The sequence below is a fragment of the Rhincodon typus genome, chromosome 10 (genome assembly GCF_021869965.1).
Source record: "Rhincodon typus isolate 14 chromosome 10, sRhiTyp1.1, whole genome shotgun sequence".
In the NCBI taxonomy this organism is placed as follows: Eukaryota; Metazoa; Chordata; class Chondrichthyes; order Orectolobiformes; family Rhincodontidae; genus Rhincodon; species Rhincodon typus.
In genome coordinates, this window is record NC_063341.1 from 28,325,604 (window position 1) to 28,338,305 (window position 12,702).

A 12,702-nucleotide genomic window follows, 5' to 3' on the forward strand; every position below is an offset into this window, starting at 1 on the left:
TGATCTCAATTGAAAAGTACTGCAAGTTCCTTCCATTTCCTTAGGAATGATGTGAACGCATTGGAGAAAGCACAAAAGAGGTTTACAAGAATAGTTCCAGGGATAAGAAACTTCAGTTCTGAAGATGAATTGGAGAAATTGGGATTGCTATTCCCTTAGAGAATAGAACGCTACGAGGAGATTTGATTTTGAAAACAGGGAGAACCTTCCTGCTTGTTAAAGGCCTAGAACAACAAGGCACAGATTTAAAGTAATTTGCAAAAGGAGTAAATGCACTGTGATTATTTTTTGCACAATGAGCGGTTAGCGTCCGGAATGTGGTATTCAAGATGGCATTAGATGATTACTTGAGTAGAAATGATGTGCAGGGATGTGGGACTAGAGCAGGAGAATGGCAGGCACTAAGTCGTGATGATCATTCAGAGAGCCAGTGCAGACATGATGGGCTTAATGGCCGCTCCCTGCACTGCAGTAATTCTATGAAATTACAAGTCAGCCTATCTTGAAACCATGTTGCTGTTCCTTCACTGTCACTGAGTCATCATCTGGGAACCTGGAACTGCCCTCCTAACAATACTGTGGATGTTCCTACAACACAGGTACTACAGTGGTTCAAGAAGACAGCTCACCACCACCTTCTCCAGAGCAATTTGGGATGGGCAATAAAAGTTATTTCAGCCAGAGGCTGCAACATACCATGAATACATTTTTTTAAAAAGTAAAGTGCTCTGAGTTATGAAAGCTGCAAGTAAAATTGAATTTTGTTTCATTTCTTTAAGGTTTAATCATTATTTTAACATTTGTATCACCTTCAATTTGTAATAACCTTGTCTTAGATCATTAACAGAGCAATTTATTTGACAGTGTCAACCTGCAGCATGTGTATTCAATAAGTAATAAGCAAAGCACAGTTAGTTCCTTTTTTAAAAGATTGCAGATGTAGTGAAAATGTCAGGTGCCATCTAGATCTGAGCGAAAGCTAATCGCTAAGCTGAACCATTGTCAAAGCTGCAACACTCTCACCAAGTCATCTCTCTTTCAGAACATTGAGCTGAAGGTGGAAGTGGAGAGCCTGAAACGAGAACTAAATGAAAAAACTGAGCTGCTTGAGAGAGCCTCGTAAGTCACGTTTACTGCTTCCTCCTGAACCATTGCGCTTGTTCTAAAGTTTACAATTACTGCAAAGAAACTGTCACTGTTTCCACTAGGTAACATCTGTCTGGAATAGCAATGTGCCCAATATATTATGCTAGTTTGAAAAATTGGATGATAAACTTGTTTGTACTTTTCCTTTATTTAAGGAAATACTTCAGAGTGCATAAAATACACTCTTTCATATAAATTTCTGCTTAAAATTATTTATTAGATATAAGCAGATGTGCTACCAAGTACCTGGCTGCCATTTGAACTTCTATGTCTGCTGCAGATGTAGTATTGGAGGCTTGTGTGCAAAAAAAGAGCATAATATTTCCCTACAGTGAACTACCTTTGTAGGAAATTTGAAGGTTTTCTCAGAGGCCCTGTGAACAGTTCAGAGTGCTTTATGGGTAGGGCATTCCTTTTTGCTGTGAAAATTCCAGTAAATCTTTCAGGGGCTGCACATTATCCATGCATTACCATTGCCATGACTATTCTCTAATTTGTCCCACCTGCAGCTATGATTTTTCTCTTTCTCTTTGTGATCACAAATGTAACCTTGCAGTTAGCTTAAAGCAGGTAAAATTCCATGGAGAGACGGGTCCTATCATCTTTCAGTTCTTTTCCTTCCCCGTCTGAATTGCATATACATAGCCATCATCCAGCAGTTCTTCTCCTCCCAATACCCATGTTCTGATAACTAATCTGGACTGAGAGTTTTTGGAGTGAGAATTGATTTCTGCAATTATTTGATTTCCCCTGGTGCAAAGATTGGAATTGGGGAGGGGATACATAATTCATGTTTCTTTTAAAAGTAGCTTTGAAGTTGTTTGTAAGTTAACCAGCAAAAAGCATTTGCCATATTCTGGTTTGAGTTATTGTGGAATTAGGTGATGTTTTCTAACCTTTTATTCAAATTTCATTTGAAGCTGGTGCAAGACCTGAAGCAGAATAGAGATTTGGAGCAATTGTTTGATCATGGGATTTTTGCAAGTAGATTTTAAATTTGACGGAGGGTCAGATTTTAACATGTATTACTCTGCCGGGTCTTGCGTTTTGTCCACTACAATTGAGACCACAATATGTTGAAATTTATAAACTAATAATATGCTTTGCAATATCTAAATTTGCAAGGGGAATAACTCGGTTTGGTTTGAGCTGCAACTTTTTCTGAGGAACCTCACTATCCTCTAACAAAACTGAGTAGTTGAATGGTTCTTAACTCTCTGTCAATGTTTATCTACCCTGTGGATCTTTCCCCTCTCTTTAAGGTGAGGAATCATATACAAGGGTGTGGTTCTACAGGCACCAATTGGTCATGAATCTGAGGTCCAACATTTCTCTAATGTTTAATTGTCTGTAGAAGGGAGTTCAGAAATTACCTCAATCTCATTTCATCCCAGCTGTTACCACAAGATTTTGCAAATGTGGAAAGTTTGAGGGAAGGCAGAAATTCAAACCCAACTTTAATACTGCAGTGTGTCCATATAGGATTTCCATATTGGGCCATCAGGTGAGGCCCAGAACTTAATCAAATCCATTAAATTTGTTCTCACTTAAAAGTGCCATTTTAAGTTCACTTCCCACCACTTCATTCCTTCGATCTCCCACATCAGAATTTGTAATACGCAGTGGATGACTAGCACTTGGTTATATGCTGAAATTCAGAGAGTAAAATATTAGTGCCATAGGCAGGCTTACTGTGGCACTACCTCCACTCAGTCCAGCAATATGCAGCTATATTATTGGCCATTAATACTGCTGTTAGCAGTTTTAGAATAATAGTTGAAATATTCATTTCAGGTTAGTTAGAAAGTTTAGCTCCAGTTGCAATCCTCCTGCCTGCTACTTCTAACTCATTTCATGACAAGTACATTTCAAACATTACGAGAGCATGGATAGATTTGTCTGCATTCCCGTCCACAGGTCTTCCATTCAATAGCTCGAACACTAGGCTTGACCCAGTATGGGAGATGCACCTAAATACCTTCGAATGCAATTGGTATGAGACTATTTTCTGCATGGAGTGTCTCATTACTTCTTTCAGTGCCCAGCCTCCAGATTTAAATCTACAGTCTTAGCTCTGCAACAGAGTAGAAATGCTAGAGTTATAGCTTAGACACACCTTTTTAATGTGTTGGTACAGCTGTACTGTGGAGAGACCAGTTTCAATTACTGACATGCAGTATCGTGCGATCTCAGTTTGGCAGCATGCTGAAACAATACACAAGAGGGTTTGTTTAAATTCCACCTCTACTACTCTATAGCATTGACATGCCATTTATTTTAGATATATATATGTTTATATATATGAAAATGCACAATTCTCTTGAGCTTTGAGGGATGGGCTTTGTTAAATCATAGTCTGTAATCTATTTACAGTATATACATAGTACTTGTGCTATACAGAGATTTCTGAAACGCAAAATGTCTGGCACCATCTGGTGGACTAGTCTTACAGCAATATTGTATATAATTATGTTACCTGGTCCTGACACATTTTGATAGGTTTGTTGCAGTAAAAATATTGGTTCAGTTTTTACATTAGGAATGATGGTGAGGATATCGACATGAAGGATGTGACAATGCAGTATTCACTTACTAGACTTGACATAAAATGCTAGGGACAGCCCATTCAAGCGTGAGTGAACTTTTAACAGCATGATAAGTCTTCATTACTATCAACTGACTTCTTTAGTCCTAAAAAAAACCCCTATAAATGTAGAATCTCATTCTTTCAGATTTTAATTGTTGGAGACTTTATTTTAAAATAATTTTCCTTTTCTGCAACCTTTATCTCTCTCAATGACATCTGCTAATTAGTTTACTTTCTGTATATAATATATAAATAAATATCTAATTTTGACTTTTAGGTATAAATTCAAATGCATCTTATTAAGGATTCTTCATTATGATTCATTAAGAAGACACATTTTTGCTCTTCCTACATGCACACATCCTAGATGTTCTGTCGAGAACACCACATCTGAAATAGCTCTCTAATTATTGCAAGTTGCTGCGCAGGAATCAACAGAAAGTCTGTGGGAAGGTGGAAGTGTATTAAACAGCAACTGTTGTTTCTTCACTACTGACTATAAAGTCTAAATTAATGTTCATCATTTGACAACATCATTCGAGTTTGTCTCACTGAGTTTCAATTTTGAAGCTTAACCTCTGTTTTGCATGATCTGGAAAACATAAAGTCATCTTGATGCCTGCCATGCAGAAATAGAGGACTATGCTTGACAGTCTGCAAACAAAATCACTGCAAATCATACCTGCTTGCATAATGGATACATCCATCAAAAAGAATCAGTTTGGCTCTACTGCTTCTCATCACTAAGCATGCCTCCTTGAAGCCGAATAAAACCTCTGAAGAAGCCCCTGTATGTTTACAGAAAAGTCATCTGCATTTTAAGAAAAAATCATTTCAGGATTCAGGTGTTAAACTTTTTAAAGCACTATTTAAGTTTTCTGCCATATTTCCAAAAAATGTCAAAATGGACAGAACAGGCCCAAAACCTCATGGCTATACTAGATATATTTGGTTTTTGCACCCTCTTGTGGAACTATTGTGAGCGGTAGTTCTAGTACAGAACAGAATTGTTCCTGTATAATGTGCATGCAAATTTTAAGTTGACTTGATACAGATTTATAATTTTGTCATTTTATGTTGTAGACCAAGTGACAAGGTCAGATGAATGAATTATTATGCGTAACAATGTGTACTTGGGAGACGTTGCTCAGTTTCCCCATTTTGCCATCAGTGTATATTTTACTTTTCCATTGCCAATATTTTTTTAAAGGTTGTGGTGAGGACAGTGGTGTTGTAAGTGTGAGCACTAGAGCATGGTGCTGCAGAATTCAACAGCACATATTCTATCACTTCTGTGCTGCTAAAACAGGCTGCTCGCAAATGCAAGGAGATGCTGAGCTGAGGCCAGACTAGTGTAGGAAAGGCTTACGTGGAGCACAGAATTGCATGTTTTCTTTTCCACTGATCAGGCAGCAGTGTATGTCTATAGGTGTATGCAACTCTGTGCTGGAGTCATGTGGAACACAAAATTGGTGAATGTGTGAAATTGGATCGTGATAGGGTTTGATAGATCAGCCAAGCTATTGCACTATGTGCAAGCGTCATTGACTATGGTCTGCACAGTGCTAGGTGTGGGAGGGTAATTCATAGGTCAGTTTGTTGCCAAGTCTCTGCCATTCATGTGATGGAGGCTTCTTGAGCAACACAACAGGGACAGGCCTGTAAATGACTACTCCATCATCTTATTTATAGGAAGTATGATGAAATCTGTAGAACAATTTGGTGCCTGTGTTCTCAATCGGCAGAGAACTTGTTAGCCATGCACTGTCACGTGAAATAATATGGAAAATTTTACAGGTCTGCAGTGTGTTGCACCTCAATACAGCCCTTAAATTGAATCTCCTCTTGAATGAATCTTTGCCTCATTGTTTTATGTCAAATATCAAAACATTGTTGGCAATTGATGCACATTGATTCATAATTCACAGTTTATTCTTGCAACTTTTTTCCCTTCCCCTCCTGAAACTGCTGCTTTCAGTTGGTCAATTCAACTGTGAAATTTTAATATGTGAAATGTAGCAGAAAATGTCAGCAGACTATCATCATCATCTTCTTCAATCATTCATGGGAGATAGACTTCACTATCAAAACCAGCATTTCTTACCAATCTTTGTCTTTGAGAAGGTATTGATGAGCCACATCCTTGAATCACTGCAGGAAGTGTGGTACAGGTATACCTCGTTTGATTGTGTAAGGACTTCCAGGATTTTGACCCAATAGTAGCGAAGGAACAACGATCTAGTTCCATAGATAGGGTGGACAGTGGGAGCCTTTTCCCTCGGATGGTGATGGCTAGCACGAGGGGACATAGCTTTAAATTGAGGGGTGATAGATATAGGACAGATGTCAGAGGTAGGTTCTTTACTCAGAGAGTAGTAAGGGCGTGGAATGCCCTGCCTGCAAAAGTAGTAGACTCGCCAACTTTAAGGGCATTTAAATGGTCATTGGATAAACATATGGATGATAACGGAATAGTTTAGGTTAGATGGGCTTCAGATTGGTTTCACAGGTTGGCGCAACATCAAGGGCCAAAAGGCCTGTACTGCGCTGTAATGTTCTATGTTCTATGTTCTATGTCAGGATGGTATGTAACTTCAAGGGAAACTTGCAAGCGGTGTAGTTCCCGTGCTGGAGAGAATAAGGGAATCAATGTTCAACCCATTGGATGGGATGCTAATCAAGCGGGTTGGATAGTGTCAAACTTCTTGTTGTAGCTGTACTCATCCAGGCAAGTGGGAGTGCCTCATTACACTTCTGACGTGTGCTTTGTAAAGGTTTTAGTAAGTTGGGAGGTGAGTTACTCACTGCAGAATACTAGCTTCTGATTTGTTGTTGTGGTCACAGTGTTTAAGTGACTAGCCATTTTAAGGATCTGGGCAATAGGTGGTCACCACCCTCCCCCATTGTTAGTGGTGAGAGATTCAATGATTGCATTGTCGTTGAACATTGCAAGGAGGTGATTAGACTTTAATATTGGAGATGGTGATTGCTTCTCATTTGTGTGGCATAAATGTTAGTTTCCATTTTATCAATCCAAACCTGAATTTTGTCTAGGTCCTGACACAAGTGAACTTGGCCTGTTTTATTATCTGCAAATTTGTGAATGAGAACTAAACATTGCTCAGTCAGCAACAAACAACCCCACTTCTTCTATTATGGTGAGGAGATAGTCATTGTTGAAGCATAGGAGATGGTTGAGTTTACAAAGGTGCCCTGGGAAACTTCTGCAGTGATATTCTGACTTTTGAGATAATTGGCTTCTAAGAAGCACAAAGAATTTTTCCTTGATTCCCAATGACTTAAATTTTATGAAATTCTTGATGCTACACTTGGTAAATGTTGCCTTGATGCAAGAGCAGTCACTAAAACTCATTTGAATTCCATTTTGTCTACATTTGGTCTAACGTTTCCATGAGTTTGAAAGCTGAGTAATTTCTAGATTTCTAAATTTGAGTATCCCACAACCTTGAGCAACGAAATGGACATGGCCACTTGCATCAGCACCTGGAAAGAATTCCAATTTGGTTTGATGAATGGAAGGTAGCCTTTTTTTTGCCGCACAATAGAGGCAATTACCATTTCCAAACATTTAATTTGCTCATGAGATGTGGGCGTGCTGGCTGGGCCAGCATTTGTTACCCATCTCTAATTGACCTTGAGAAGATGGTCTGCCACCTTGAACTGCTGCAGTCCATTTGATTTGGGTTCTCCCACAATGGTATTAGAGAGGGAGTTACATTCCAATTACCTCCTCTTGATATTCAATGGCATTACCATCACTGTATTTCCCACCATCAACTTTGAGGCAGAGTGATCACCATTGAAGAGGATGTCAACAGCCAAATTTGTTCCTATCCCTAACAAGCATGTCCCTGAACAATCTTGAGTAATCATTAGAAATAGAAACCTTGGCCACTTTTTAAAGTTTTAACTTGCTAGCTTCAAATATTAAGGCCTGCTGTGAGCCCTCTATTATTATTATTACATCAGATATCAGCTGACTAAGGTCAGAAAGTGGATCAACCTTTCGACTTTTTTGTCTTAATATCACACCAGGAAGTACAATTTTCACTAATCCCCATTCTATGGGAGTCTAAGTCACTTTAAAATTCAAAAGTAAGGCTGAATTGAGAACTATGAATTGTCAGGATAAATACTCATTAGCTTTAAGTTCCATTTTGTAGGGCTTTTTTGTGTAAAAAGAAACACCATGTTGGCATTTAGGACTTAAACCTGATGTGACATGTTGCTGAAACAGCCTTCCCCTTTCATAGATAACAGGCATTGTTCAGCAGGCTCAAGCATACTTATAACATGCCATCAAGAGTCATAGTACTATATTAGCCATTACCATACTAAAAACAAGAAAACCAAAAGGTTAGCTCAATAACTGCTATGCTGTGAAGGGTTATAGTTTTACCGCTTTGGGCATATCCACTTTTTTCTTTGTAATGGTAGGAGAGAAATAATATCTGTACTAAGAGCAAATGATGAATTACACATGAGTGAGTCATGTTGCAGAGTGATCAACACAATAAATGGCATTAACATTTTGACTTGTACTTGGGCGGTTCAACAGGATATTTGATCTCTAAGTTACAGCCCACAATTCATTAATTTGTGTGTATATATTAGATAGTGAGGCAGTTTTTGCTTTTATTGCTGAAATAAATCAGATGTTACTGATGTCATTTTTGTCTCCATTAGGCTTCATTTTACCTGATGCAGCAATGCTCACGTTATCCGTCATACCATAAGAAACTAGGCATGGATATCATGGTATTGAAGAATCCAGCAGACAATTACTACAGCCAGCAATTATATGTTAATTATAAACAGTAACATGCCTCAGACACATGGGGCAGAATTTTCCCAATGCCTTAACACTTAACAGGTTTTGGCACGTCCATTGGGAAAATAGAGTGAGACTAGCTGAAGTTAGATTCTCAATGTTGAGAGGAAAAAGTCACTTCTGCAAAACATTTTGAATGGCGAGAGACATATTCGCATATATTGGCAAACTATTATTACCTAATCTAACCTCACTGTTATGCAATTTCCTGTTTTCCAACCTCCAGCAAGAAAGTAGATGGTGACAGTTACAGAAATGAAAATCAGAGTTATTTAATTGGTAACTCCAGCTCACTGCTTGATCCTCTGGGCCTCCATCTTGGACATCAATCTTCAACATTTCAGAGCGTGCCCCATAGGACTGCCTGCAACCCTATCCATGGATGTTGGCATTGGACATGGACTACCCTCACTACACCCGCATGGCATATTTCCAATGCACTTACAGTATGGTTCTGCATTTCAATGTTGCACTTTGCAGAAACCCAGCACCTTATCATTGTAATGCTGATGCCTGGACACCTGTGCACAAATACAGGTATCCATCTCCTGGTTGGACCCAGGTGCATCTCAGGATGTCTTGCTTACTGTCTTAGCACTCACTGACTTTGTTCCTACTTGGATGCTCACAGCATCTCTTCCTTGACTTATCTTTTTGAGCCTTTAGCCCCTCAGCCAGAACTTAATGGTTCACAGAACTTTTGTCCTGCCATGATGTTTAGCACAAACAGAAAGCCAGGTAGCTTGTCATTAATGTCAACAGTGATCAGTCTAGGGGATGGACATGTTACTGTAGAGCACTATGCTATGTCAATCTCACACCTGCATCATCTACCCACTGCATATGCAGGAAGCACACTGAATGCCATTTCCCTGAAGCACAACGCCTTGAGGTCTAAGGGGAATGATTTTGTCAAGTTATTTTTATTCATTCATGGGATGTTGACATCACTGGCTAGGCCAGCATTTATTGCCCATCTTTAATTGCCCAGAGGGAAGTCAATCACTTTGTTGTGAGTCTAGGCCAGACCAATTAAGGATGGCAGTTTCCCTCCTTAAAGGACATTAGTGAACCTGATGGGTTTTTTTGAAAATTGTTTCATGATCATCATCAGACTCTTAATTCCAGACTTTTATTGAGTTCAAATTCCACCTTCTGCCTTGGCACGATTTGAACCTGGAACCCCAGAACATTACCCGAGTCCCTGTATTAATAATCTAGTGATATTATCACTTGGCCGTTGCCTCCCCCTAGTCAAGGGGCAGTGTCTAGTATCAGTCAAGGGGCATGCACATGGTCAGTCGGCCACTTGGAACAGTCGGTGTTCCATATTGTAACAGTCTAAGGAATGGGCCACAGTCATCCCTGTAGGTCTAGTGCAACCAGCCTGGGGAGTCAGGAGGCTGCATAGAAATTAGTTAGGATCTGGTCAGTCAACAGTAGAGACTGTCTATCCACTAAAGTCAAGGAAATTGGCCACAGTCAGTTTTTGGGGACTGTGTGTGTGTGTGTGTGTGTGTGTGTGTGTGTGTAGTGTTTCATTCTGTAACAAAAGTTCTCCTTCCTGCTCCTCTGATGCTGCTTGGCCTGCTGTGTTCATCCAGCTCTGCACCTTGTTGTCTCTGTTCCACTTTTGTGCAATGTGGCCTTTCAAGGGCAATAGCATTAAACAGACACCCACAATACGGGTTATTGACACTCTTATGATTACAAAATGCTGTAGGTGAACCTTGTGCATTGAATTACTATGTGGAGTACAAATCCAGGACTCAAGCACTTGACCACATCATGCAACATTACAAATCAATCCCACTAATAGCGATGATGCACAAGCAATTCATTGTGGCCTGGATGGATTCACCACAGTTGCCGAAGATGCAAACACCTTCCAAATTCCCATAGGGTGCAGGAACTGCTCATTTCACAATGTGAACCTTAAAACATTGTGTAGCGCAAAGAATGCCTAGCCTTTGTACCTTCATTCTTGTTGCATCTAAAATGACCTTCATTCACACAGCTAATGATGAGAAATTAACATTTATTTACAAATTTGAGAACGTCATCTAATGAAGTGTCACCCATGACGTGCCCTCAGAAGGAAATTGTCTTCCTTTCCCTCCTACTAAGCCTAGGTGCGGTCCTGGGCTCCACAGCTGGGATAAAGGGAGCCTGTGCAACAATGGGACCTGTTAGCCTTGGACTTTTGGTCGGGTGATCCTAGGGATATTCATGGCTAGAAGGCCCAGACATGCTGAGTGTATCCTGCCTAGAGGGACATTGGCCCTCCTTGGCTTGAACATCTACACGACTGACAGCATGGAGGATGAAGACCCAGCTACCTATAGTGTCCTAAGCAGAGACCTTTGGGGTCCTGCACGTGATTGTCCTCCGGCTGATGCCAACTGAGACCACCATGCTTCTTGTGAGGAAGGAACATCTGGAGTAAGGTCAAGGTCCTCCTTTTCCCTGCTTGCCATGATGAGCAATAATGGCTAGTGACATGGTGTGCAGGTCCATATGTGTATATAGCAGACACTGATTGGCTGTTCATGGCTGTCCAAGGAGAGTCTATTCACAGAGACAGCCAAACATGTTCATGGCAGACATAGTACAGTGCAAACAGCATTCAAGTCAATTTGCCTAGTATCTCTGACAAACCTGCCTGCTGCTCCAGTGCCTGTTTATGCATTTGGATGAATGATAAATGGCTGATACAATGGGGTCTTCTCCTGCCTTGGGATGAGCAGGTGCCTGATCTTTGGTAGTCATCTGAGTGACAGTGACCTGGGGCATTTCTTCTTCAAGTAGCGCGGGGATGTGTCCCCCAAATTTAACCTTGTTTTAAATGCCTACTGAGATGTCAGTACCTGAGCTGGTGGAAATGCGGGTGGGGGGGCCTTGCTGGTGTATTCTTTTGAGAGATCTGAGGCTTCTTCCTCAGAGTTGAAGGAGGAGATGTCTTACAGGACTATCCTCTTGATGGCAGAAACTCTGTAGACAACAGAAAGAGAGAATACATTACAAAAAAGTGATAGAAGTTGGGCATGTTAAGATTAGATTCACAGTGGAGGTGATGGGAGAGCAAGATAGCAATGGACAATGATTCTTACTTGGTTGTCAAGACAAGGAGGTTTTGACAAAACCTCATGAACTGTCATGGTTCTCAACAGCTGGACAAGGATCTTCCCCTTATTGGGGGCAAGAAAACAAATGTCAGGCACTCCATCACCTGTCTTGGCTCTCTCTATTTTATTGAGGGCTGTTTTCTCCTGATGTGGGAAGGAGTCAGGAATTGAATGAGGTAAAATTGGATGGCACAGCTGTTGGTGCTAGTGCAGGTGGGGGGAAAGGTGATGAAGTGTCCCAAGTGAGTGAGGATTATCCTAATCTACATGAAGATTAAACTCACCCATGTTTACTATACTAATTTTTCTTTCATGCCCTCATGTCCTGGTTTATTCTGTCCTACTGAATAGCTACTATTAGGGTGCCTAGAGATGACTTCTATCAGGTTTCCACTTTTTAATTCCTTATCTCCATCCAAATGGGTTCTACGTCTTCCAATGCAAGACCATTTTTGACACTGGACTTATTCCATCCCGTACTGACAACGTTACCCGTCCACCTTTTCGTCCTTGCCTGTCATTTTGAAAAGTCACATACCCCTGAATATTTAGTTCCCAGGTTTGATCACCTTGTCACTGTGTCTCCATAATGTTTATAAGGTCATACCAATTAACCTGTTTTGTTTCTCATTCATTCATGGGTAGTGAGCGTCGATGGCCGGATCAGCATTCATTGTCCTAGTTGCTCTTGTATTTGTGTTATTAATTAATTTATTTTGTTCTGAATACCACATGCATTCAGGAGTCACTAATTTTGCCCTTCTACCAACTTTTTCCCTTTTAATCCTATTTAAATTGGATTTTTTTTAATGTTTGTACACTCTCTCATTTCCCATCCCATTCTAGGTATCATTATCAAATTAGCTGCCCTGTAAATACTGCCATATCCTCATCCTTTGTAGCTTACATTTCTGCTCCCCAGCACCCCTTTCACCCACCCACCTCAATTAGCTTAAAGCCATTTCTACGGCTTTAGAGATAGTAGGAACTGC

General features: G+C 40.3%; 1 protein-coding gene across 3 annotated transcripts in view; it reads left to right on the forward strand.

Annotated features, from left to right (window-relative positions):
* LOC109915585 (phosphodiesterase 4D interacting protein) overlaps positions 1 to 12,702 on the forward strand; it is a 288,714-nt gene that overhangs the window by 182,814 nt on the left and 93,198 nt on the right. For all 3 annotated transcript variants that reach the window (XM_048601955.1, XM_048601956.1, XM_048601957.1), the window contains one exon: positions 1,043 to 1,119. In XM_048601955.1, the coding sequence (XP_048457912.1) occupies positions 1,043 to 1,119 (77 nt within the window). The remainder of the gene's footprint in view (positions 1 to 1,042; positions 1,120 to 12,702) is intronic.